The following is a 25,838-nucleotide window of genomic DNA, read 5'->3' as shown; positions in this document are numbered from 1 at the left end:
CGTGCGCAAGTGCTGTAAGGCCAATTCCAGACACTTACCAGGACTTCTTTTAATCATCTGGTGAAAAGTACATAAACATATATACTAGCAAGCTTCTTCCCTGCTGTAGGCTCTGAAAAATTTCTATTTCAATTCCTGTTTCCTCCCCCTAAGGACCTCAAAATAACACAAAATGTATTTTCAATGAAAAGGAAATTGGTAGAACATCAGCTTGATCCCAGCTCTTTAACTGATCCTGTATTTCAGTACTGCTCTACTTTGAAGATGAAGGGGCGTTTTGCCTCATCCAGGCAAGCACATTTTTGAAGACCTTACTTAAACAATGAAAGGGAGGAGGAGCACGTTTCCATCATCCAGTCTGCCTTCTCTATAATCTTCCGTCATTCCTGAGCCATCTGGATTGGATGTACCACCCCTGCCTCCTTCCCATCCGGGCTGCTGACTAGTCTGTAATTTATTAGCCTTTAGGATGACTTCATGCCATTTTCACTTAACCAGAGAGTCAGGACCCCCATTTCAGGTCCTCCCATTTCCCCCCAGCGCTCACTTGCTCGCTCTTCTTCCTGCCTCTGCCTTTCTCCCTCCCTCTCTCATCCCTGTCATAAACCTCTGACACTGGGTTCCCCTTGGCTTCTCTCCCAGCCGCCAGCCCACGGTGAGCGGGAAGCTGGAAGCCCTCACCCTTCTCCCGGCAGGCGCAGAGGAGCGCCCAGCGCAGGGCACGTACACGTACCGGTGTTTCTGGCTGTGATCTTAGAACCATGTCTCAGCAGACGGACAAACACGTTGCTATTGCAGTGGTTCACCAACTGCAGCCGGAGACCCCTCCGAGTCTGGATCTTGACCAAGCATTTTGCCATAACTGGTTCTTGGATCCCCTCTGCCTCCTCTGCCTGTCACGGCCTGGGGCAGCTACCGCCAGCCATAGTGGCTTTGACCTTTCACTAACCGTCCATTCTGTTTTAAAGGACCGAGGCAGGGCCACTGAATGAATCAAATGTCAGGCTCCTAAAGCAGCCAACAGAAATAACTCAGGAGGGATCAGCATGGGGCCGGGGGAGGGGGGGAATGCTATTTTTAAATTCTCCACTCACTCCCCTAACAAACAATGAAATAATATGCACCATCCCTACCACAGCCTGTTTAAAACCCTCCGGATAAGAGGACCCCAGCCAAATGCCCTGCAGTATCCTAGGAACTGAGTGTCCTCGCCCTGGAAGATAAGACAGCAACCGGGCAACTCCACAATGGAGACACAACCCACCTTGATTTCTTTTAAAAAATACTCATTGCGCCTATATTATGTTCTAGAGCCATGCTGTCCAATAAAAATACAACGCAAGCCACAGTCAAAAAGAGAAAAGCAGCATTTGAAAAGTAACAAAAAGAAATTAAAATGCATTGTAATGATGTGCTTTATCTGGTCATGATGTCCAAAACAGTATTATTTCACCATGTGAAATGTGTATTGAAATTGATATGTAACAATGTCAAAACAGTATCAAAATAATATGAACAATATCAAAATAATAAAAGTTAAGATACTTTTGGGTCCTAAGTCTTTGAAACTGGTGTGCATTTGCTCACACTTAACAGCACATCTCAGTTCAGACCAGCCATGTTTCCAGGGCTCAGCAGCCACGCGGGGCTGCCGTATTGGACAGCGCAGCTCTGGACCAAGTGCCGAGCTCCTCACGGCATTATCTCTGTCCTCACAAGGGTACTAACATTTTTATAGAGAAAGAAACAAGAGTAACTGACCTAACCAAATTCACAAAGTTAGTAAGTGGCAAAGCCATGATTTGAACCTAGGCACCCAGTCAACATCGGCTGACTAAACAGACCGTCCTCCAGACGAGAGCCCCTGCATCTAACCACGTGTGTTTTAAATGCAGGATCCAAACATTATATTTTCTCTGAGGACTCTGAAAGTCCTGTGCTTGTACACCAGAGGCATAAAATGTGTTTGCATTCCAGAGAAAGTGCTTAAGGAGCAAAATATTTCCAATTTTTTAGGACATGCTACATTTGAAAAAATTTCAACTGATTAATAACTGTGCCCCACATACTATCTTTCAGTTATATATCTTTCCTGATACATTTTTCTCACCCTCATTTTTAGAGGAAAAAATTGTTTCCTCACACAGCTGCATCATGCATGCATGCATTTTTCTCCTTTAAATAGCCACTGTGGCCAAAAGATAATTTTCTAATAAAAACAGTCTTTCCCCTCTCTCCTGACAAAACAAAGCACTATATTCAGGGCAGTCAGCTGAAATTTTGCATTGTTACACTTTACTGTGGGAATATAAATTGATTTAGAATTTCTGGAAAGAAGTTTAGCAAAACATACTGAGATTTAAAGGTATGATATTTCTTGACTCAGAAATTCCACTTTTAGGAATTTAGCCTGAGGAAATAATGAGGACTGACTGTTGATAAAAATTTTGGACAAAGATTTTCAAAGAGTATCATTATAGCAAAAAAGAAAAAAAAGTCAATCTAAATTTCCAGTGGGAAAATGATTAAATACATGTGATGAAATATTGTACACCCATTAAAATGTTTAGGAGTTTAATGATGTGTGGGAAAGCTTGCAATATATTGATTAGTGGAAAAAGCAGTTTATATAAGCAATATGACCTCAGTGATGTAAAAATCTACATTACAGACCGGACTATAAGTCTTGAAAGGGAAGAAGGGTGGCAGCTGTGAGCTGAGGTCACTTTTAGAGACTCGCAGTGGCGCCTGCTCCCCTCCCACAGGTTATCAGTTCTGGGTACAGGAGGGCAGTTCCTACTCTCACGGGGGTTAGTCAATTTCCATACCTGATACTTGAAAGGAAAATGCCCCTGAAAACTCACAAAATCTTCACCCCTTTGCAGTTCTCCTTGTGACATAATTCTACGCAGAATCCCCATATAAAACAGACATACTGCACAGACACGGGGCTCTGGGGTAGTCCCTGCTCGACCTTCCCTCACTCGCCACCAACAGTGGTTCTTGAAGAACTGCTGTAAATCTTTAGAATGCTGAAGAACCAGAAAATCCCCATCCCAGATGAATCAGTGCTGTGCAGTAACCCAGATGAAAGATTTCAAAGGTTAATATGGGTTCATTTGCACGGCAATGGACCAGGGCTCAGACACTGAGAAAATCTCCCTTTGCCTGTTTGGAGGGAATATAGATGAGTCTGTGCGCTTATCATTATGTTACAATAGTCAAATTCAATAGCTTGTAATAATGAAAAAGTATTTATGTATAACTGAATCACTATGCTGTACACCAGAAACCAACGCATTGTAAATTATCTATACTGCAATAAAAACAAAGTAAAACCCCCCAAAATAGCATGATGTGACCTGATAGCACATTCTAAACAAACAGCCCTTCCAAAAAAAAAAAACGAAACAAAAAGAAAGCAAATAAAAAACCTGAAACAAAGTCACCACTGTATTTTAGTTGTTCTTTTCTACCTAGAGTTATTCTCCATTAATTATCAAGCATCAAATCTCACTACAGCTTTGAAATGTCTCCTTTCTTTTTATTAACTGCAACTAGTTATAATATTATGCATTTTGTGTATTAAAAAATTTCCCTTTCTTTAACTTGTTCCCACTCTTTATGCTACTTTTCAGAGTTCTTAAGTACATTCTTTCACCTTCTTTCTTCTGGGGACTTTCAGCGTTTATTCAGAGAGAGGAACGTGGCAGGGTGAGCATCCCATACTGTCCCAGCCATTTCTCTCTGCCTTGCCCTGCTCTACCCAAACGTGTGGGTACATTTCAAGAGGAAGAGGCAAAGGGAGGCAGAGATGCAGAGTGAACCCAAGGATTCTGGGAGCAAATGCACAGGGAGGCTTGTTCTTGTTTGAGGTCCTATGCTCACAGAACCATATCAATTTGGAAGCCCTTGAATACCCTTCCTGTTTAGATTCATCTGAAGAATCAGGAGTGCATGTCTGGGCAGTGACAAGAGGCTAAAGAAAGCAGTGAATATTTGTGAAGAGGGGAATTGATTTTCCGTAATGAGATGCCAGAAACACTGATCCATCAGGCACAAGCCGAAGCAGAGGATGAGAGTTCCATGGGTCTGAATCCCATGTCTACTTCTGTGACAAACTTCCGGACGCAGATTTGGGGCAGGGCAACGAGCCTGTCTCTGCTTTGTGGGTGACTGGGAGCTACCGGATGGCTTGGAGCCCTGGTGCACTTGAAAATGGAGACAATACTTCCCCCACAGATGTTATGACAAGAAAATGAGATCACATGTTATCAGCTGCCATTTAAAAAATGAACTGGAACTCACTAAGCAGTTATATAGAAAGCAACGTTTAAAGCACAGGCTCTGGGTTCTAATTCTGGCTGCACCCCTGTCTCTGATCTCAGTTTCCATGCCTGTAAAATGCCTGGAAACTGCATTAGCATCACAAAGGCAGTGTCTACCTCCCAGGGCTGTTATGAGGACCATCAATGAAGGTAGCCCAGGTGGCAGGCTCAGATCAGCACCTGGCCCAGGAATTGCTCAAGAAATATTAGTGATTTTTTTTTCTAACACATGCACATTCTCTTCTTTACTCAAACGGAGGGCAGTGAGGATTTTAAACAGTCAAGATTTTCTTCCTTCTAGTTACTTCTCCCCAAATAGTAGGGAAGCAGCAGCATTGCTGGTTAAGTTCACCTGACCAGCCCTGTAACCTTGGGAAAATTACATAAGCTTGTTGAAATGCAGTTTTCTGCCTGCAAAACAGTACTGATGTCGGCTCTTACGTAACTAGGGGCCTGATACGTAGCAGGCTAGCTATTCTGTTCTATCACCATCAGTATCATGTAACTTATCAGCTGTTTCGAATACTGACAGATTTCTTAGGTGTCATGGATTTGGCCACTAGTTATAATACTTAACGGAGATTCACTGAAATTTTAGCTAACTCCTAACTCCGATTAGAAACATGGTAAAAAGCAGGGGAGGGTATAGCTCAGTGGTAGAATGTGTGCTTAACATACACAAGATCCTGGGTTTAATCCCCAGTACCTCCACTAAAAATTTAATTAAAAAATACATAAAGAAACCTAATTACCCCCTAAAAAATAGAAATAAGAAAGATAATAAAAAGTTATTACAGACATGAAATGTTCTTTGTAATAAATTTAGACATTAAATATAAATTATTAAGAGTCCTTGGTACCGTCACATAATTTAGGGGACTTTCCTAATTTTTTATTAACATAATAAAACACAATACTGTATAAATACTTAAATAATATATTTGTAATATGATGGATATATTCTTGGGTATGTAGATAGGAGAAATGGAGGTAGTTCTAACACTATCAAGTGACAGGGCTGTACAGCCAGGTAGTCAGTCAACCCATATGACTCAGTTTCCTCCTTCGGAAAGTGAGGCAACATTATCTGTCCTATCTGTTTCAAAGAAATGGTCGTGAGTCTCAAATTATGATGATTTACATGAAAAAAATTCTGAAAATGTATAAGATGCTTTGGCATATTGAATATTCTTCGTCTTACCATTCCCCTTACTAGATGAAGCATTCGCTGAGCATTTCCTGCCTGTAAAATGAGAACACCGCTGGGTGGGGCCAGGCATCACCAAGCAGCGGTGGGAGGCCAGTGAAACCCCATTGGAGAATCAGAGCTGCAGACAGAAAAGAATTCATACAGTGCAGCCAGGCTCTCCTGGGCACCTCTGCGGGGAATGAGAACCCCATGGCTGTAGACGATTCTAGCTAAGGGCTCATCCATCTGTTTCCCTGACCATCCCATACACTGCTAAGTGTGGCATCTCCACGCCAGAGAGAGGGGACAGGGTGGGGGAGGCAGACTGTCAGAGCCCTCTCGCTGTCTGCTCGGGCCACTGGTGACAATTTCTACACAGGCAGAACCACCAAGACGGAGTGCATCAGGTGAAACACCATCAGACTCTGTTCTGTTCTCACTCCCTGCCTCCCTGTGCCCTGTCCCTGTCTTGTTTTCTGTCCCTATCTTTCAGTGTCCTTATCTTTGGAAATAAATCTTAGGTGACTGTTGTTGGTTTTATTATTAAAAAAGCACTACCTGCACAGTGTAGGGAACTGGAGAACTACCAAAAGTTGTGAAATGGGTAACAGAGATCCCAAAAGTCCCTCAAAAATGTGACAGCCCAGAGAAAACTGCTGCTGACATTTGCTCTCTCTCTCACCAGGCCTGCAGGAGCTATAAAAAATATAGTTGAAATACTTACAAGTTGGTGAGACCCAGAGAAGCCAAAATTGAGTATGAAATTTTAACCTTAAAGCCTAAAATCCCAATGTGTTGTGCTATACGTCATTCTTTGTGATGTTTTGAACTAAACGTTTAAAAACTGAATTTTTTCTTTAGGGTCTGCCTTTCTTAGTGCTCTTTACCAAGATCTGAGCAAGCCTCAGCTTGCCCATGCTCTCCGCCTCCCCCCCTCCCTGACACAGGACCCGCGCAGGGCTGCTTTAGAAGATGCTCCGTGAGCACAGACAAGCCTGTGACCAGGTGAGCTGGTTCACAAACTGGATGGCCAGTCATCCAACAGATACTCATCCACCAGATACTCCCAGCCAACAATAAAGCAGTAATCACAAATACTTAGCCACTGATCTCACAAACCACTCTCCAAGACAGAAGGACCTCCTCCACCTGCAGACTGGACAAGACTCCATACTCTGAGTAAAAGGAAAACTGAAGGGGTCACAAGTGAACAGAGACGGTGAGACAAGGGACCCTGATCTCCAAGGATCAGGTACCATCCACTGACAGCCCCAAGGGGCCTCATGGGAGTCATGACCCCACAAGCCACCCACGGATTACAACTGTCCAGTCCCTCTCTGATTTATCTATTAGAGACGCTCATTCACTGACCCTTAAAGCCCTGACTGTCCACGGATACCCCCACTGTAGGGGTGGCGGTTACATGAAAGCAAACCTTCCACAGCTGCCCATAAATGAAATGGGGTGAAAGTCTCCCGCAGTCACTGGACGGGGACTGGGGACTTCACAGCCACAATGCATTCTTCAGGAACATGCATGAGGAATTTTCTTGGAGAAGAATTTAAACGATCTCTCTGATTAAGGCTACCTATAATTCATATTCTTCTATATAAACAAAGAGTTTTTTCCCCCTCTATCCTGGCTGAAAATAAGACTTAACATTTTCCTGATGTTCCACGACTTAGATATACCAGGGTGCTCTCTTTGCCAGAGGCCAATACAGCCACCCAGAGCTTTCCCCGGAGGACGAAATGGGTGACAACGCTGTCCTGACCGGCTCCAGTTAGAACAGCCTCCTTGGGTCTGTTTAGTCCTCTCAGCCAAGAACCTGCTTCCTTGGGCTCTGTACAGGATGAATTTGTTTTCTGATCACTTTCGCTTTATTATTTCACTCCCTCCAGGCACAAGCCACCATACAGATAAACCACTTTTCTCTGAGTAAAGGAAATTGAATTGGCTGCATTCATAATGGAGCTCTAATTTTTTCTCCATATTTCCCAGCAGCTTTGCAGATGGTATTAAGAAACAGGCACCTGTGTCTCCCTGTTGAAAAGCCAGGCCCTTCTGGAACTACGTTGCTGCTAATGTAACCAAGAAGCTAGAGGCAGCGGGACCCAATCCTTCACCCAGCGCACCAGCCAAGGGCCTCTCTCGCATTCTAGCTGTGTGCTCAAAAAGAGAAACACAGATCACCAATAAAGGCAAGAAAAATGTCCAACCACTCTTAAGTTTTGCCTTTCAAATGATCACATCTTTAAAAAAAAATCATTATACTCAGTTTTGTAAAGCTCCAATAAGAGATATTCATATATATAATTTGGTGGAGGGTGGAGGGAGTGAAAGATATTTTTGTCTATTTATGTGATGGAATAATGTATGCCCATTAAAATTAAAATTGTGGAAGAATATTTACTGTCATAGAGAAATACTTGTTATATTAAAAAGTGAAAAAGCAATTACAAAAGAGTATCTCTAGCATATTCTACTATTTGTTGAAAATATATAGATGGATTATACATATTCATACCACAGTTTGAACATAGGAGATTGCAGGTGCTTTTTCAATTTTGGAATTGTGGTTTTTGTATTTTCCAAATTTGCCACAATGACTATAGTATGGCTTTTAATTTCAGATTAAAAGAAAATAAAACAACATATTTGGCTTCTGGCAAACTCTGTTCCCAGGAGAATATTCCTACATGCTTTCTTTTACATAAACAAAGGCTGTCCAGGCTGCATTTAGAATTCATTCATTCATTCATTCGTTCACTAATTCGGCAAGTATTAATTCAGCTCCTACTGCATGTCAGAACATCTCTGGGCGGTGGGGACAATGTGGGGGCGAGGCAGGCACAAGTTTTTGCTCCCATGGAGCTGATGTTTTAGTCAAGGGAGACAGTCAACAAATGGACAGGAAGACAAATAAATAAATTAGAAAGTGCTCAACAGTGCTAAACACTCTTACAAAAAGATGGGGTGATGGCACGACAGAGAACAAATGGCTAGGTTTGGGGAATTAGTCAGAATTAGGTCCTTAGGGAAGACTTTCCAAGGAGTGGAAATTTGAGCTGAGACTTGAAGAAATAGCCAGCTAAAGATCAGAGGAAAGGTCCCCTTATGTAAATGAAACAGCTGTGCAAAGGCCCTGAGGTGGCACCCAGCTCAGAAGACCAGTGTGGTAGGAACACAGAGATTCAAAAGGAGGGCAGTAGGAAATGGTCTAAGGGTGGGGAGGGGGCCAAGCATGCTTAGATTTGAACCTAACTAGATCTGAGTTCCACTTACAAAAGATTACCCTGGCTGCTCTGTGGAAAACGTGGGTTGGGACAGGGGGACAGTGTAGAAGCAGAGATACTGTTATCTCCTGAGGGAGACAAGAGTGGCCACAGCTGGAGTGGTGCAGGGTGGATTCTGGAGTCTACTTGAAAGGGTAGAGCGAACAGGATTTTGCTGATGGATTTGACGATTTTGTACCTTATGATACCACTGGGCAGTGGGAGAAGTTTAACCAGAGAAGATGAGCATTTAAAAACTGACTCCTCTGCTCAGGATGGGCCAGTGCTGGGAAGTCTGCTCTGGGAAGGAAGGGAGCCTGGCTCCTAGAGACACGAGACAGGACGGGAGCTCCGTGCAGTCTGTCAACCAGCAGAGCAGGGGGAGGCCCCAGCCACAGGGTCAGGGTCCGGAGTGTGGTCCAGCCCGAGGGAGAGGGGCTTTCCAGGCTCTTGGAGGAGTCCGGGGGCAGAGACTCAGGAAGGGTGCAAGGCTGACAGGCTGATCGAGAGAAGACCAGGCGGAGCAACTGGGAGAGCAGGGCTCACAGCCAGAGCCAAGGGGCCGGGCTTCAGCTTACTCATCCCCTCCCAGGGAGCCTAGGGTTGGCCCTGGCGTCTGGGTGGGGCTGAGCCTGTGCTGAGGGGCCAAACTGAGCAGCTGTGGCAGCGGCTCCAGCAGGGACTGACAAGCCCCCAGATCAAAAGCGCTGCTCTCTTTTTTGAATATGGATACACCTGCCTTTAATGGCAAAATCCAGTCTGTGTTCAAATTATCAAGTGGGTCATCCTGCAAACTCTGTTTCTCTATCAGCCAGAGCATCTGCCCATTTTCACTTTTTTTTTTTAATGCTGAAGTGGAGATTAGGGGGTTAAAAAGGTTCCAAATTGACTTCTAAGAGGAGACATTAAACACTGTGAGGGCTCTCCCAAGTGAGGAAATACTCATTTTATATTCCCTTTTAAGCCAGCTGACATTAATTTTCAATTTTGTGGTAGAAGTCTGCAACCTACAAAAATAAAGGAAAAAAATTTAACCCTGCTTTTTATAGCTCACTGTGCCCCATGCTTACTGTTTCACTAACCACATTTAAAAAGATGTTTATATCTGGTTTTCTGAGGTAATGACAAATGATCTAAAGCACATATTAAATGTCTGTGTTTAAAGCTATTTGGAAAAGGAGTTATAATGACTTGGAATAAAATTATGTACTTATTTAATTAAATACTTACTTTTCATATGCATATAAGAGCCACATATATGTGCATTTTAATAAATCATAGTGGCTTAATGTAAAAAAAAGCGTGTAATTAAGAACAGCAGGAATGTGGGGGAAGAATTATTAAAGGATAGTCAGACTGCGGAGGAAACTGAGAAATCATCTCACCTTGTTTTATAAAAGATGAAATAAGATCCAGGCACTGCCAGTGTCCAGCAGGTACCAGAGCAGAAGTTGGTGTTCGTCGAGTGAACGCAAGAACCCCAGGCCTCTCAGTCTATCCAGCACAAGCAAGCAGAGTCCAGCGCTCGTGTGACCCGGGGGCTTGGGCCCCACAGAGCACCTCAGTGACCGTGACACAGCACCTAGCCGAGAGCTTGGCAAAGGCCTGGACTGTGCTGGGTGACTCACCCTGGTTTACCGGCGTGGAAGACCAAAAGCACGTAAAATGGCACGTCGCCGCCGTAACCAGGGCAGAGAGACCGCGTACCTATTTTAGGAATCTGGAGATTTGGCATGAACAGGGCTTTCAGAGTTTCAAAAACATGCGCTGCCTTTTCTCCTTAGTGGACTCAGCTCTAAGACCTAGAGTAGCTGGAGCCAAACTTTTCGGGAGGGAAAAAAATGTTTGCTCCTACTTAGGAAAAATGGCTATTTATGTATAAATTGGATACATGTACAGCTCTCTTGATATATCCTGTCCATTAGAAAGCCTACACATTAGGAATTTTTTGAGGAGGTGATGAAAGTAAAATAGCAATGGAAGTCTGAATGGTTTCTCCCTCCACCCCAGTGGGTCACTGTATAAACCGTGGTCTGGAAGCCACGGCTCCAGGACCTCCAGCTCACCATCAGCCAAGCCAAGACGGAGGCCGCACCCCTCAGCAGGTGGCACTGGACGTGCGCCCCATGGACACACCCAATGCCCAACCATATTTCCACTGAACCGAGCCTCGTTTCTGAGCCCTGCCCCTACGGCCCAAGACCTACCATTACGGGTCTACCTAAAATTTAGAGTAGAAATAGCACGTCCTGCCCAACTCCTTCTTTCACATAATCAGCACTGGGTCCAAACAGAAGAGCGGGGAAGCAAGGGAGATTGTGTGAGCTCCTGCCTCAGTGGAAGCCTGGGTACCACAGAGAACAGTCACTTACTACTTGCTACCAACCTGCCAGCAAAAACACTAGGAAACAGAACCCCACGCTGACTGAAATCCAGAAAATTGTATAGCCTCTGCTTTCTGATGACAATGGTTTATCAGTATCTTCACTTTCCCTCTCCCGTGGTTTCTTAGGGATGTGGTGGAAGGGTTTTCTCATCCAAGCGCCAAGCAGAACGTCTTCCCTATCGCAGACCACACTGTGGCTGTCACAGCTGCTCATGTTGACGCTCCCCCCTGGCTCCCACCCCAACCCTCGAGGACCGTGACAGGATTACTTCATGGGATGCTTGACTGACACATTTTTTTTTTTCACCGCAGCTGAATCCTTTAGAGCAATTAATTATTCATACTTAAGTGCAGCAGCCAAGTGCCCAGCTGAGCAGGAGGAGTGATTTGGGAAGCTCCAAACTGAATCACTTTTACTAATAAGACAAAGATTCTCAACATAGACTCTGAGTAATTAGAACTAAGCCCGGAGTGAGCCATTCCTTACTTAACAAATTCAGCTTTAAAATCAGAACATCATTCCCAGAGGGGAGACAGCCTTCCTGCATGAAGTCTGTTTGCCCTGCTGTCCGGCATGACTAGGAATTCTGTTTGGTGTGGCACCCGCTGTCCACAGCCCTCTCACCCCTCGTGTGGAGGTGAGGCGATGCTCCCCTGTGTCCCGGACACTTCCCGGGGGTCACTGGGTCCTGGCGTGCTGTGACTGAAGAGCAAACACTCAAACCCTGCCCCGAATATGCATCAGCTCCTCTCACTGAATCACGAAGGTTCCTGACACGTATAGGATGAGATGTCTCTGCTGATAATTTATTTGATGTAATTGAAAAACAGATGTAGCTCCCCAGTGAACAGTTCTGTTTTTGCAAAAAGAGGTTGAGCCGTTTTAGATGTGTTTGATGTCGTCTACGATTCCCCCGCCAGGAATTTGACAGCCAGGACCTCAAGCCCAGCACTTGGTCCGCTCTGGGTCCACGCCAAGGAACACAACATTCCATAAAATGAACAATTTATGGGAATTAGCCAACTACAGAGCTGAAATGATGTTCACTGTTGGTAGCGTATGAGGCGAAATCCAAAAGCCTTGCAAGAGAAAAGCACTTAAATTGCATCAGGAACAAGGCACTGGGCTTCCCCACAGCAGTGTAAATACTTCAGACTTCAAAGATCTCTTTCAAGTGATACAGACGTCTTAGGAGTGCATAAGTCATCAGTAAATACAGGAAGCCAGGTTCCAAAGATGAAACAAGCTCCAAAGAAGAGCACAAAAGGGGCAGGTGAAAGCTTTGAACCGCTTGCAAACGTGAATTTGCAGAGCTGGCTCAGGCCGTCCTCTCTTCCCCTGAGTGGCTCTTGGCATCTCCTACCCTAGAGGAGGTGCCGACCCAAACTGTGGTTCCTTCTTCCTGAATTCAGTAAGCGTGATCACGAATTCTGAATTCGGGCTCTGCTAATTCGATATTGCAATGCTAAATAAAACCAGGAGCTGACCTCTGTTCCACATGGGCTCCTAGCTCCTGTGAAGCAGGGTCGGCTGCTGTATGCCTGTCAGCAGTGGGAGACAGAGCGGGCCAGGAAATGGAAAAGTTCTGGAGAGCCCAAACCTGGGCAATGCGAAAATGATGCTTAAAGCAGCACTTTGTGAGCGTTCTTTCCAGTTCAGGATATTAACCCATTTGCCCACATTTGCATTAAATATGCTCCCAATTCACTGTTTGACCTCCAGTTCAATTTATGATAGGTTTTCATGCACTCGTATTTTCAACATTAAGTACACAAAGCAGGAATTTTAAAAACTTCACGCACAGGATGATCCAAATGGCATCAGAATGCACAGGGAAGAAAACTGTTAACACATTAACATCGATTGTCTCTAGGAGGTAGCACAATCTGGGAAGTGATTTTTTTCTGCTTGTTTATGCTTTTTTGTACTTTTGAGATTTTCTAGAAGATGATGAATTAATTTTATAATCAGAAAATACAAACAAATAGCAACTCCAAACCCTATGGCAGAGACGAGTAATTAGAGCTGGTGCTAACCGGTCTGCCGTCACCAGGTAGCAGTAACCACAAGGGGAAGGGTGGTTCCACAGGGTTTATAAACAGCTCCTACTTTGATGAAACATCACATAAAAGAAATTCCAAAAAAAAAAAGTGCATCATTCCTAATGCACATCCTGACATACTCCGAGCCAAAAGGAAGGAATGACGTAGCACGTAGAGAAAAATGCCATGCAAGAGAGGCACCGAAACCCTGAGAAGAGAGTAAATCTGTTTGAGCCACGTCCATGGAAATCCATAAAGGAGGAAAAGAGGAAGAAGAATTTTCCTATCAGATAACCAGGGAGGAGACCAGACTCAGGAGTGTGGGAAAAGGAATGCACAGGCAGGGTAATCGTAACAGGCTTGGGCTCATACAGAGCCTCCACCAGTGACGGGACGGGAGCAGCTCTGCAGCGTCTGAAAGGCTCTGCCTGCTGTGGGGTTGAAAGACCTGCACGTGGAGAACACAGCCGGCCCCGCGGGTCACCTGCTCAGTGCTGCAGTGGAGCCGGGTGGGGTCTGAGGACGGCATGCCTGAGGGATGAGAACGACACTCTTATCTGCTCAGAATGCCTTCATAGGTTCACATACGGACTAGAATTTCAATGACGCCAACTTAAGTTGTCTCTCGTGAGGGCTGGACACTGCAAATAACCCTTTGAGCACCCCCGTTGCCCCCCACCCTCCTGTCGCTGAGCCACATCCATGACACACACGTGTACCCATGTGCGTGCGCACACACACGCAGACAGTGCTTCAGGGTGGTTTGCGAGAGGGAGTTTCACCACCCACCCAACTCCCATCCATTCTTTGATAACATTTTCTCAATCATACGCAAATGTAGCTTTAAGCCGCCCTCCAACCATTTTGCCACCCCCAAAACATTCCTTTATATAAATTCTGGTGCCTCCTTGGGCTCTAGTTTTGCCAGCAGGAGGGTGTCAAACATTTTCAACTCTGATTTAGTTTTGTCTACCAAGGAGAAGAAAGCATGATTTCCTGTCTGTGTAACCATGCCGCCCTATGCCATCGCTCTGGTGGCCAAGAATGACCTTCACTGGACATCAGTATTGCCAACTTCCAAGTCTCACGTGCTGCATTCCACTTCCCTTCTCTACCATAATCAATCTTTTTTCCTTAATGAAAAACACACTCCCATCAATAAAACATGCAAGCATCTTGCTATCTGCACTGTGGGGACCCTACTTCACTTTGCATGTGAATTTATTCAGATTAATCACTCCTGAAAATGTCATTTTCACTCAGAGCAATTCCCACTCTCAAGTTTTTCTTCTCCCCAAATTGTCATAAACTCTAAGTGGCACTTTTCAAATGGTTTGCCATTTTCATCGAAACTTTTCCATAGCATTCATCTCCTCAGGTCCTGTAACCGAGCGACTTTGGGGTAACATTGAAAACTTTCCTGTTGCCTAGTGGCGCATAGAAACTGATTTTGTTTTTTCTCTACCCAGACACAGCCAACCTCAGAGCTAATCCTCCAGCTGTCATGTGAATAAACGGGGTTACACGTTCGCCCAGCATGCCTCTGAGCTAATCTGGGCAATCATGCTCCCTACAGCTGTCTTTGAGAATCTTGAAGTTCCAGGAAGAACAGAAAGGGACTGTTGGACAAATGGGTGGTCGTGACCTCTGAGAGTCAGGACAGCAGCAGAGATGTCACCTCCATGGCACCCATGTTGAGACAAAGCACCAGGACCTCCGGAGATGGTGCCTCCAAGGGTCAGAGTTAAGACCTTCTTTCTGCTCCCAATCTGATTTTTTAATAATTCCTAATCAGAAAACTCTTTACCAGGGCTCAGATTGCCCTGGGCTTAATTTAACAATTCTGTCAATTCTACTTCTCTTCCTTTTGAGTTCATGCTATATCCTGGAGGATGTTACGATTTGCCTGAGTTTCAAAACCCACAAAGATGCTCCTTAAGAGGACAATTCTCCTAGAAAAGAGCATTTTATTAGACATTCATAGAGCTGTGTTGAACTTTTTAAGAGAGAGACCTATCAGTTTGACTTTACAGCTGGTGATAGAATTTAATATTCATCTTTAAAATAACTGGAAAAATTGAGGTGGTTTATGAATTCCTATCATATATCATGAAAATTTGAATTTCTATTACAGTTAATTACAAGGCCTGTCTCTCGTCCATACAGCTGTCATGTTAATGACAAGCTTAGTATTTTAGCAGTGGAACCTCATTGTAGAAAATGCAGCAAGACAGAAGTCTCTAGTTGAATAGAATGAAGGGTCCAGGGAAAAAGCTTGCCTGGGCTCCCTTTCCCATCAGGGATGCTCTCAGGGCATCGGTGGCCTGGCTTCTATATCCCCATGGTAACTGGTCTTCCAACCTTTATTCCCATCTAGGCTTCCATCTCTGCAGACAACGCACAAAATCCCAAGTGTGGGTTGTCCTTTCTCCCTGACTCTTCTCCGTTAGCCACACCCTCCTTCATTCTATCTTCGGATAATCCTGACCCCCAGAAAAAGTGATTTCCACTCAAACCAATATTCCAGATGTATGAGATGAAGCCCAGAACAATCACCAGTGATCAGAAACAAAACCTGCTTTTATTGTGCTCGAGAAACATACAAAAACAGAGAAAGTGCTGAAAAAGGTAGGCAAGCCACATGGACCCAGAGACCCTTGGGATAGGAAAATTAATTTAGCAAGGAGTTTACAGAGTTAGTTGTTGAGACAGAGCATAAAAACCATTATAACAAGACCCTACTCATTATCATTATCTAGTGGCGGAGCTGGGGATAAAGGTATCTCCTGAGAATCCATCCTTCATATTTTGCACATTTTCCTTCCACCCATGGAATCTGTGGCATGCGGTTGCCCAGTCCTCTTCCCTAATCACTAAAGTTTCCTTTCAGAGAAAGATTTACTAAAATCTCTCACATTTCAGTGTGAATCAGCTGCTTCTCCCTCTCCCTCTCTTTCTCCCAAGGGTATCCGCATCCCCAAGCCACATTCTTATTATAGGCTGAAGAGTTTTCTCCCCGGAAGGAATTCTTGACTTAAAGAGCAAGTGAAGGTGATCTTTTGGGAACAGAGTGACCCACCCTCTTGAAACTGCCCAGTATCTGGATTTTAAAATCATATAAAGCTAAGGAAAAGCATGCTATGTTTGGGCTCAAGGTTCCAATAACCTTATTTTACATGAATTTTTAAACATTTACTTTGAAATTAATGAGAGTGAGGTTTGTCTCCCAAGTATCTGCAGCAAGCAGTGTGGTAAGATTCTTCCCTGAGATTCAATATTGTTAAAATGGTCATACTGTCCAAGGCAATCTAGATTTAATGCAATCCCTATCCAATTACCCAGGACATATTTTTTAGAACTAGAACAAATCATAATAAAATTTATATGGAATCACAAAAGACCCAGAATTGCCAAAGTATTACTGAAGAAAAAGAATGAGGCTGGGGAAATAACTCTCCCAGACTTCACACAGTACTACAGAGCTACAGTAACCAAAACAGCATGGTACTGGTACAAAAACAGACATACGGATCAATGGAACAGAAGAGAGAGCCCAGAAATGAACCCACAAACTTTTGGTCGATTAATCTTTGACAAAGAAGGCAAGAACATAGAATGGAATAAAGACAGTCTCTTCAGCAAATGGTGTTGGGAAAACTGGACAGCAGCATGTAACTCAGTGAAGCTAGAACACTCCCTCACAGCATACACAAAAACAAACCCAAAATGGCTTAAAGACTTAAACATAAAACAAGACACAATAAATCTCCTAGAAGAAAACATAGGCAAAACATCTCACATACATCTCGGCAATGTTCTTCTAGAGCAGTCTACCCAAGAAATAGAAATAAAAGCAAAAATAAACAAATGGGACCTAATTAAACTTATAAGCTTTTGCAAAGCAAAGGAAACCATAAGCAAAACAAAACGACAACCTATGGAATGGGAGAATATATTTGCAAAAGATGAGACTGACAAGGGCTTGATTTCAAGAATATATAAACAGCTCATATGACTTAGTAAGAAAAACAAACAAACACCTTAATCCAAAAATGGGCAGAAGACCTAAACAAGCAATTCTCCAAGGAAGACATACAAATGACCAATAGGCACATGAAAAACTGCTCAAATATCACTTATTATCAGAGAAATGCAAATCAAAACTACAATGAGGTATCACCTCACACCAGTCAGAATGGCCGTCATTCAAAAATCCAAAAATGACAAATGCTGGAGAGGCTGTGGAGAAAGGGGAACCCTCCTACACTGTTGGTGAGAATGCAGTTTGGTGCAGCCATTGTGGAAAACAGTATGGAGATTCCTCAAAAGACTTAAAATAGACTTACCATATGACTCAGCAGTCCTACTCCTGGGCATATATCCAGAGGATACCTTAATTCAAAAAGACACCCACACCGCAATGTTCACAGCAGCACGACTTACAATAGCCAAGACACGGAAATAACCTAAATGTCCATTGACAGATGACTGCATAAAGAAGATGTGGTATATTTATACAATGGAATACTACTCAGCCATAAAAATGATAAAATAATGCCATTTGCAGCAACATGGATGGCCCTGCTGAATGTCATTTTAAGTGAAGTAAGCCAGAAAGTGAAATAAAAATACCATATAATATCACTCATATGTGGAATCTTAAAAAAAAAAAAGACAAATGAACTTATATATAAAACAGAATCAGACCCAGACATAGAATACAGACTTGTGGTTGCCAAGGGGGAGTGGGGTAGAAAGGGATAAACTGGGAGTTCGAGATTTGCAGATACTGACTGGTAATGTATAAAACAGATAAACAAGTGTATACTGTACAGCACAGGGAAGTATATTCAATATCTTGTAGTAGCTTATGGTGAAAAAGAACATGAAAATGAATATATGTTAAAAAAAAAAAGATTCTTCCCTGAAGTCTTTAAAAACAAAACAAAAGAAGCCTAGAAGCACATGTACTATAGGGTTTACAAATGTAACAACTCTAGGGCTGAAATGGCCCCTATATATTTTAGCTTATATCAAAACTGTCAGACGAAGATCTGTGGAAAAGGGAGTGAGAGGATGTAGAAATAGGCAGAAAGAGGATGACCAGTATAGAGATATTCATGGAGAATTCTTTACAACCACTCATTTAATTGTGATTATAGTCAAAAACTTTCTGTGATGATGGAAATGCTCTTGGTCAGAGCTGTCCAAGATGGTAGCCAGGAGCTAAACGTGGCTACGGAGCATTGGAAAGCTAGCTAATGTGGCTGAGGAGCTGAGTTCTTAATTTTAATTAATTTAAAATTAGTTTTAAATAGGTAATGGCTAATGGCTACCATACTGCACAGTACGGGTCTAACAGTTACTGCTTTCACATGTAATTTTAAGAATGCTTTGTACCAGTGAACTCTCTCCAGGAGGTACTGATGGAACTCTTGGTGTAATGCAGTCTTCAGCTGTGAACAGTTTATTTACTAAAGACACAATTTATGACTCACTCTGACCCCCACCCCAACCCCATTTCCCAAGGTACCTAGGATCGGTGCCTCCCTCATTCCTCCAGGGTAAGTCCGCAACGCCGGCTCCTGGAAAGAAGTGCACTTACCCTCACCCAGTGGGAGTTCCTCCTCCTGCTCGCTGGGGGAAGGCAGCAGGGGCTGCAGGGGCTCCATGTTAATGATAAGCTGTTTGTTCAAGGAGTGGGAACTGCGGCTCTGAGTAATGTTGGCTCTGAAAACACACACAAGCCAGAAGGAATTGTTTCCACTGGGAACACAGGCCCCTCCATCTCAGTTGGCTGCCCAAGCTGGGAACTGCTCGAGACTCACCCAATGGATGAGGTCAGTGGTAAAGATGACATAACCCTCAAAACACACAGTCGTTTTTATCCTTAAGGTCCTGATGTGTTCGAATGGCTATGTGTTCTAAAGCAACACAGTGAAAGAAAACGTGTTTCCCCATCAGTCATCAGACTTGCACATGCTATATGACAAGACAAGGCATGGAAAAAAGACATGGGAAACCAAAAGACAGGGGAGGCAGGAATCACTGAGCTAGATATGCAGAAAACTGAATGAAGGATGTGGCTCAAAGTATTTGAACAGTCACCAAAAAACACAAAAACAATACCCCCTGCCTGGCAGATAGCAAAGGCATTCCACAGCTATGAGCTATCCTGGTGTTGCTGGATGTCCAGCATGTAACAGCAATGTTTAATATTCCCATTCAAATTCACACCTCACTCACCAACCAGCCACAGAGCCCAGCTCTGCTTTCTTTCTTTTCAAAGGAGCACACATATGTCAGTAGTTGCCACGGGCAGCACATGGCAAAGACACTGTGCAGGTGTCTCATGAAGACTGTCAGCTGACAGCCAGGAAGCCCACTCTCTGCACTGACAGAAAGGGAGGCGGGGCGCCTTTGGTGGGTGTTTCAGTGCCCCTCCCATCCCCATATTTCCTGTCAAAACCCAAACCAACTTACCCTTCAAAGATGATGTCAAATATCTCCTCCTTGAAGCCCTCCTGGATTGCCTTCACAACTAATCCTTGCCCCCCCACTACTGTCCCTTCTTTTACAACTCACTGCATTTGTCACCTCTATCTCTTTGTAATTACTGCTGTACTAATCAGCCCCACCTTGCGAAGCACCTTTATTTTAATGCCCATAACAAAACCTAGAAGTCGGGCAAAGATGTTTGAATCTCATTTGATAGATGAACAAACTGATGATCTGGGAAGTTAAGTGACATACCCAAGACACACAACACAGCCACACAGCCAAGATGAGACCCATTTATGACTCCTAGACAGGTGCTTGTTTCAGGTATAAGCACTGCCTCTGGGTGTCCCCCCGCTGGCTCACAGTCAGCCCTCTAGCTCACTGGGCCCTGGGATGGTGATTCTCACCAAGTGGCCACCAAGAGAACTTTGCTTGGGGATCTTGTCATCAGCAAAGATCTGTAAGCTAACATGAGAGTGAGCTTCTCCTTTTGGGGAAAAAAAAAATCTCAAGACAATGTTCTTAGTCTGTCTGTGTCTGTCTCTCTGTGTGACACACATCTCAGCAGAAGTAGGAGTCAAAGAACCGGTTATTCTTTGAAGAGAAGAATCTCAAATGAGAGGAAAGACAGCTAACTGAAGTCTTATCATCACCATTCCACACCAGCAGTCCTCTCTGAGCACTGCCAGAGGAGAGCTCATTACTTATTCTCACTTTTGACAGCCACACCAAAGAAGTCAAAACAACTCGAAAATACAGTAATTGTTCAAGAGGAACAATTTCCTACCATGCAGCCAGCTACTGGGAAGGAACACAAAGTTGCTACTTTGAAAGCGGCACACGTCACCCCAGCTCTGACCACAGTGCTGCCTCTTGGGAGGGGGAGGGCCCCAGGGCAGCACCACGGACAGATCTCAGGTCTCAGAAAATTACAGAGAAAAACTACAGCTGCTGTCAGCCCCCACTCCTAGTTCACACAGTCATTCAGCAGATATGCACTGACTTCCTACTATGTGCCAAGCACTGTGTTAGGCGATGGGTGAGATGGAGACGACCAAGACAGGCACAGACCTTGTCCGCCCGGAGGTTACTTTGCATCATTTCTTTAAACAAATTCGTCCTTATAATATCAGAGACTTTAGAGAATCAAAGAACTGAGGACCAGAGAGGCATCCTAAAGATGTGAACACAACAGGCTTTCACAAATACGAAAAAGGAGGGTAGTGGAAGAGCAAGAAACAGCAGATACGAATTTGCAGTAATATCTTGGGAGCTTTCAGAAGATTTCAGCAAAAAGAAACCTATAAATTGATAGATGCCTCATCTCCCATCCCCTCTGGTGGTTTGGTCCACTCCAGGAAAAGCTTTTCACTAGGGCCAACCTGCCCCTTCACCTCCTCCACCACCAGTTACGTAGAGCCTGGCTATTCAAAGTGCGAACCATGAACCAGCCACACGGCCACCATCTGGGAGCATATTAGAAAAGCCAGATTCATGAATCAGAATCTGATTTTAACAGGATCCCTAGGTAATCCCTGTACAAGTTACATTTTGGAAGCCTTGATCTAGGACACCTTGATTCCCATAAATTATGCAAAACCTTAATTTAAAAGAGGAGTATTTTAAAAAATTATTTTCTGATCTCATTAACCACTCATAGATGGAAACTGCGGGCTTGTGGAAAGCTTTATATAATTGGAATATGTCTCTCTGAAAGCATACTGCTAAAAACAGTTTCCTATTTTGTGTTTGTGCCCTCAAGAGAACTCCCCGGAATCGAATATTTCTTTTATTTTAAGATCAAACACTCAAGCTCCAAGTCAGAAGAATAAAACCCAAGCCGAGCCCCCAGGGTAGTTCTGTCCCCCAGCTTCGAGGAGAATGCGGGGGCTTTCAGGGTGGCAAAAGCTACGAAGAGCACAGGATGCTGGAGTTCTGGGCTTAGCTGTGCCACCAAAACATTCATGACCTCGGATAAATCAATTCCTTCCTCCGAGAGCCAAGTTCCCTTGTCTATAAAATAGAAGCTCAAGCGAAGTGAGCCCTGAGGTCATTTATAGACCAAAGATTCTGGAAACGTTCAAATGACATGTTCTATCATTTCCTCTTGTTTGTTGCTGCTGCACTGAATAATCACAGTCTGAGGTGGAGGAGGGGCATTAAAAAGACTTTTTTTAAAAATGACTTGTTATCAATGGTTAGGCTCTAAGACTTTCCCAGGTACTACACCAAGTTGTCCCAGCCGAGGCGCTCCCAGATTCCCTTACCCCACAGTTTCCCCCTACTTCTCAAAGCTGAAAAGACTGTTTTGCATACTTGCATGTGACAGCTTCCCTCTGGGTCACAGTGGGGCCAGGGATGAATTATTCTCTGTGCACATCTACACAGGATTTCGTGCCAACCACAGTCTGCTCCCCTGCCTAGATGCCCACACCAGCTGACTTGGCTACACTTCCGAGAGACCACCGCCCGCTCCTGCCCGACAGCACCGAGGACAGGGTGGGAGGCACCCAGCTCACTGGGTCACCCTGGAGACGGAGGAGACTGGGCAAATCTGAGCATAAAGGAAACTCCTCCAAGTTCGAAGATGGGGAAGGAAGGACAGGTGCCAACCAGTGTGTGGGAACTTCCTAAAGAATCCATCTTATGATGATCTTGCCTTCAAAGGGGCAAACATCAGGATGAGAATGTTCGGCTAGAGATAGTTAGCATGTTTGAAGTTTAGGATGTACAATGATTTGTGTAAACTGTGGCGATAAGAAGTCAACATGATCAAGAGAATATTTAATTCCTAAGAATTACATATTTTGCCATGTTACTGTAGATGGGTACCCTTGACCCACTAATGACTAAGTTCCTCATTCCTCTGAGTGACTTTTGGGGGTAAACGGTCCAATGAGAGATGAGAACCCCATCCCCTCGTGTGAAAGAGCCTAGAAGGGGTCAGGCCAGTGGGAACTGGCCACGTCTGACGAACAGAGGCAGGAACAGAGAACAGTTCTAAGAAGACATGAAAATGGACACGGCCAGGAGATAACACAGCCATGCCCCCACACTTCCTCCTTGTTCATGTGACGCACCAGGCCAATGACTCCCCACAGAGCAGGAATGGAGCTCAGAATGGAGCCCAGCCAAATCTAGGCGAGATTTTGAGGACGATCAGAGTGCCACTCCCAGAACCAGGGCCGAAAACGACATAGAGCCAGGCAGCTTGTGCCCTCACTCCATTTCTCGTTATAGACGACTTGGCAAAGCCAGACTTTCAACCCTTCTGTCCACCCCAGAAACCTCCCGGAGCCCTGGGGACCACCCCACTCACCTGTGCACCTCTGGAGGCTCCCTCTGGATTTTGGAGCTCGCCTCCACCACCTCTTTGGCAACTTTACCGCTGCAAAAAACAGAAATAGATAGGCGTCTGTGCATGGACACTCAGAACAGAAGGGCAGGGGTGTGCACACTTTTCTTTTTAAAACTTCACAATGGTCTGACCCAGCTCTAGGAATCCAAGCCTTCTCTGCCTTCACGAGGGGACATTACGTCAGAGTTTAAGGGGTCCCGTGGGCACAAGAGATGAGTGGAGTGGAAAGGGAGGACCAAAACAGGGTACAGGCCATAGTGCACTGATTCACAAGCACAATATTCCAACATAAATGGCGGCCCCCAGCCCAGCCCCATCATTGAAATGGAACCCTGGGTACCCACCTGTATCGAAATCTACTTCCTTTAAAAAATATCTTGCTGCTTGACACCGTCTTGATCTGACTGGATTTTGCATACCTTTAAGAAAAAGCAGAGCAGAGATGACAATGACATTGGAAAGTCCAAACAGGACATGCTACAGAATGTGGTAATTGGAGATTTTTGACTGCCAACAAAGAAATGCATTTTATTGTATGACTCAGCACACACACATCCCTGGAAGAAAAGTTCCACAAAAGAAAAGTTACTTTCACTAAGTGCATTGCAATCTGATCTTTTCTACGCCACCTCTTTTTATTCTTTTTATACGCTGCTGGTGAGCCATGCATTTGGTTATGTCCTACAAAAAGGATCAGGCAATATTGATGATCAGGAGGAATTCTCTGCCAGTTTCTGTTTGAGTGATACGGAGTGGGTGGCTGGACCCCAGGGCATCACTAAGTCCCTCGCTGCCCGGGCACTTCTGTGCCTGTATCTATATCAACACTGCAGCAGAAAACAGCTTCCCGGTGACACAGGTCACTCACCATGTCACGGAGAATCCACCTACTGTTATTTTCTGAGGGAGGGCACGAGGGGCCCTTGTCACCATGGAAATGGTCACTGGCTTCCGAATATGCCGGGGTTAAGTCACCATGACCCAGTGCCCTTTAAAAGAACCCGCGCTGGTAGATGACTAAGATACACGAGGAACAGGAGCCCAGCCAAGCACTGATTCAGCACCTCTGAGCCCTTCCCGTAAATACGAACAAAACACCACTCTGGACAACAGTCCTGAACAGAGCCCGCCCGGAGGCCGCACACAGGGCCCTTAATTACAGCGACGGCCCGGGACGCCTCCACGCCAGTCACTTCAAGCCTTACGGGATTGAATCCAAGTTAGAAAGACTAGGTCTCCCAGAGTTCACGATCATTTTTAACTACTGATAGTTACAAAATCTTCATAAAAAAATAAACACAGAACAGTGTGCTCTATGGAATTCTAAAGAAACACAAGCACGTAGTCAGGGCTGCGGCTGAGTGTCAGGGCAGGCAGTGACCCCCACCCCAGAGCCTCTGAGGCCTTGGTTCATTCGTTCAGCCTGGTTTGCCCAGTGCATCACGCTAAGGTCAGGGAAGACACGCAGACTTTGCATTCATGGAATGTAAGGTCCGGAGAGGAAATGGATATTAATCTAGAAACCCCGCAAAGAAGTGAACAAACGTAAATTATGAGCCGTGGTACTTACTGCAGAGGGAAAGGTGCCATGAGGTTACGGGGGTGGGAGGCTGATCTGGTCTGGGGGCCACGGCAGTGCCTGAGGAAGGGACCTCTGAGCTGAGATCCAGGGGAGGGGATGGTGTTAACTCGGCAGGTGGTGGGTGGGTGGCGCTCTGAGCAGAGGACCAGGCAGGCAAAGCCCTGAGCCTGAGCACTGGGGGATCCAAGATGAGCAGGTGTGCATTTCCCCATGCCGTTATCACAACTGTTGTTACACACACACACACTCTCACATGTTTTTCCCAATTTAGCAGGACCTGACCTTGAACTGTCCTTGTTAAAGATTTGGTCTTTGTCCCCAGAACAACTTAAAGCCACAGTAACACTCGTTTACAAACAGCCTGAACCCACAGAGGAGGACACTGGGTACAAAGGACGAGTCCAGAGAGTAAGACGGGCAGGTGAGGGGGATGCCCATCAAGGCAGGGCCCAGAGAAGACAGCAGGGGGCCCTGGGGACAGGCAGAGCACATGGGACCCACAGCCCCGAGGCAGCAGGCCAAAGCCAGGTTCCAGAGCACACCCAGGCAAGACGAGAACGTTCCCCAGTAAGCCCCACCAACATGAGAGAGCACCCGCTGCATCCTCCTCCTGTGATCCTGTGAGGATGGCCCGTCCTGGGCCTGTTTCTCCCCCGACCCCAGCCCTAGAGGGCTGTTGGCCTGACACAAAATCTACCGGAATCTGAGAGAAGGACCATCACCGGTTACCTCTCCCCAGCTTCTGGGCAGGGCTGTTGCTCCCAAGGCCTCAGAGGTGGGGGGAGGGGGTGGCGGTAGCGGGTAGAGAAATTCCTAAAGAAGTTTCTGCTTTTTTTTGTTTTGTTGTTACTTTTCCAGATTCCTCAGGATCCTCAGGGCAAGGTAGCCTGCTAAAAAGATTATTAGGAGTCTGTTTTAAAATTGAGGTATAGCTGATTTACAGTGTTGATTTAGTGTCTGGTGTACAGCATAGTGATTCAGTTGTATATACATAATCTTTTTACCAAAGGGAAAAGAGGGGAGGGATAAATTAAGAGTTGGGGATTAAGAGATACACACTACTATATATAAAATAGATAAACAACAGGGTCCTACTATATAGCACAGGGAACTACATTCAATATCTTATAAAAACCTATAATGAAAAAGAATATAAAAAAGATTATTAAAAGTCTT

General features: G+C 44.7%; 1 protein-coding gene across 3 annotated transcripts in view; it reads right to left on the bottom strand.

Moving 5' to 3' along the window:
- FRMD3 (FERM domain containing 3) overlaps positions 1-25,838 on the bottom strand; it is a 256,004-nt gene that overhangs the window by 28,428 nt on the left and 201,738 nt on the right. For 2 of the 3 annotated variants that reach the window (XM_006209258.3, XM_006209259.2), the window contains exons 11-13: positions 23,425-23,499; positions 23,042-23,110; positions 18,827-18,951 (exon numbers count right to left, since the gene is read on the bottom strand). In XM_006209258.3, coding sequence (XP_006209320.2) covers positions 18,827-18,951; positions 23,042-23,110; positions 23,425-23,499 — 269 coding nt within the window. Of the gene's footprint in view, positions 1-733; positions 891-18,826; positions 18,952-23,041; positions 23,111-23,424; positions 23,500-25,838 lie in introns of those variants that run through there. The other variant, XM_015243549.3, reaches the window with a different exon arrangement.

This window comes from Vicugna pacos, chromosome 4, assembly GCF_048564905.1.
Source record: "Vicugna pacos chromosome 4, VicPac4, whole genome shotgun sequence".
Classification (NCBI taxonomy): Eukaryota; Metazoa; Chordata; class Mammalia; order Artiodactyla; family Camelidae; genus Vicugna; species Vicugna pacos.
Note: the sequence above shows the minus strand (reverse complement) of the source record. Positions and strands in the feature narration are given on the sequence as shown.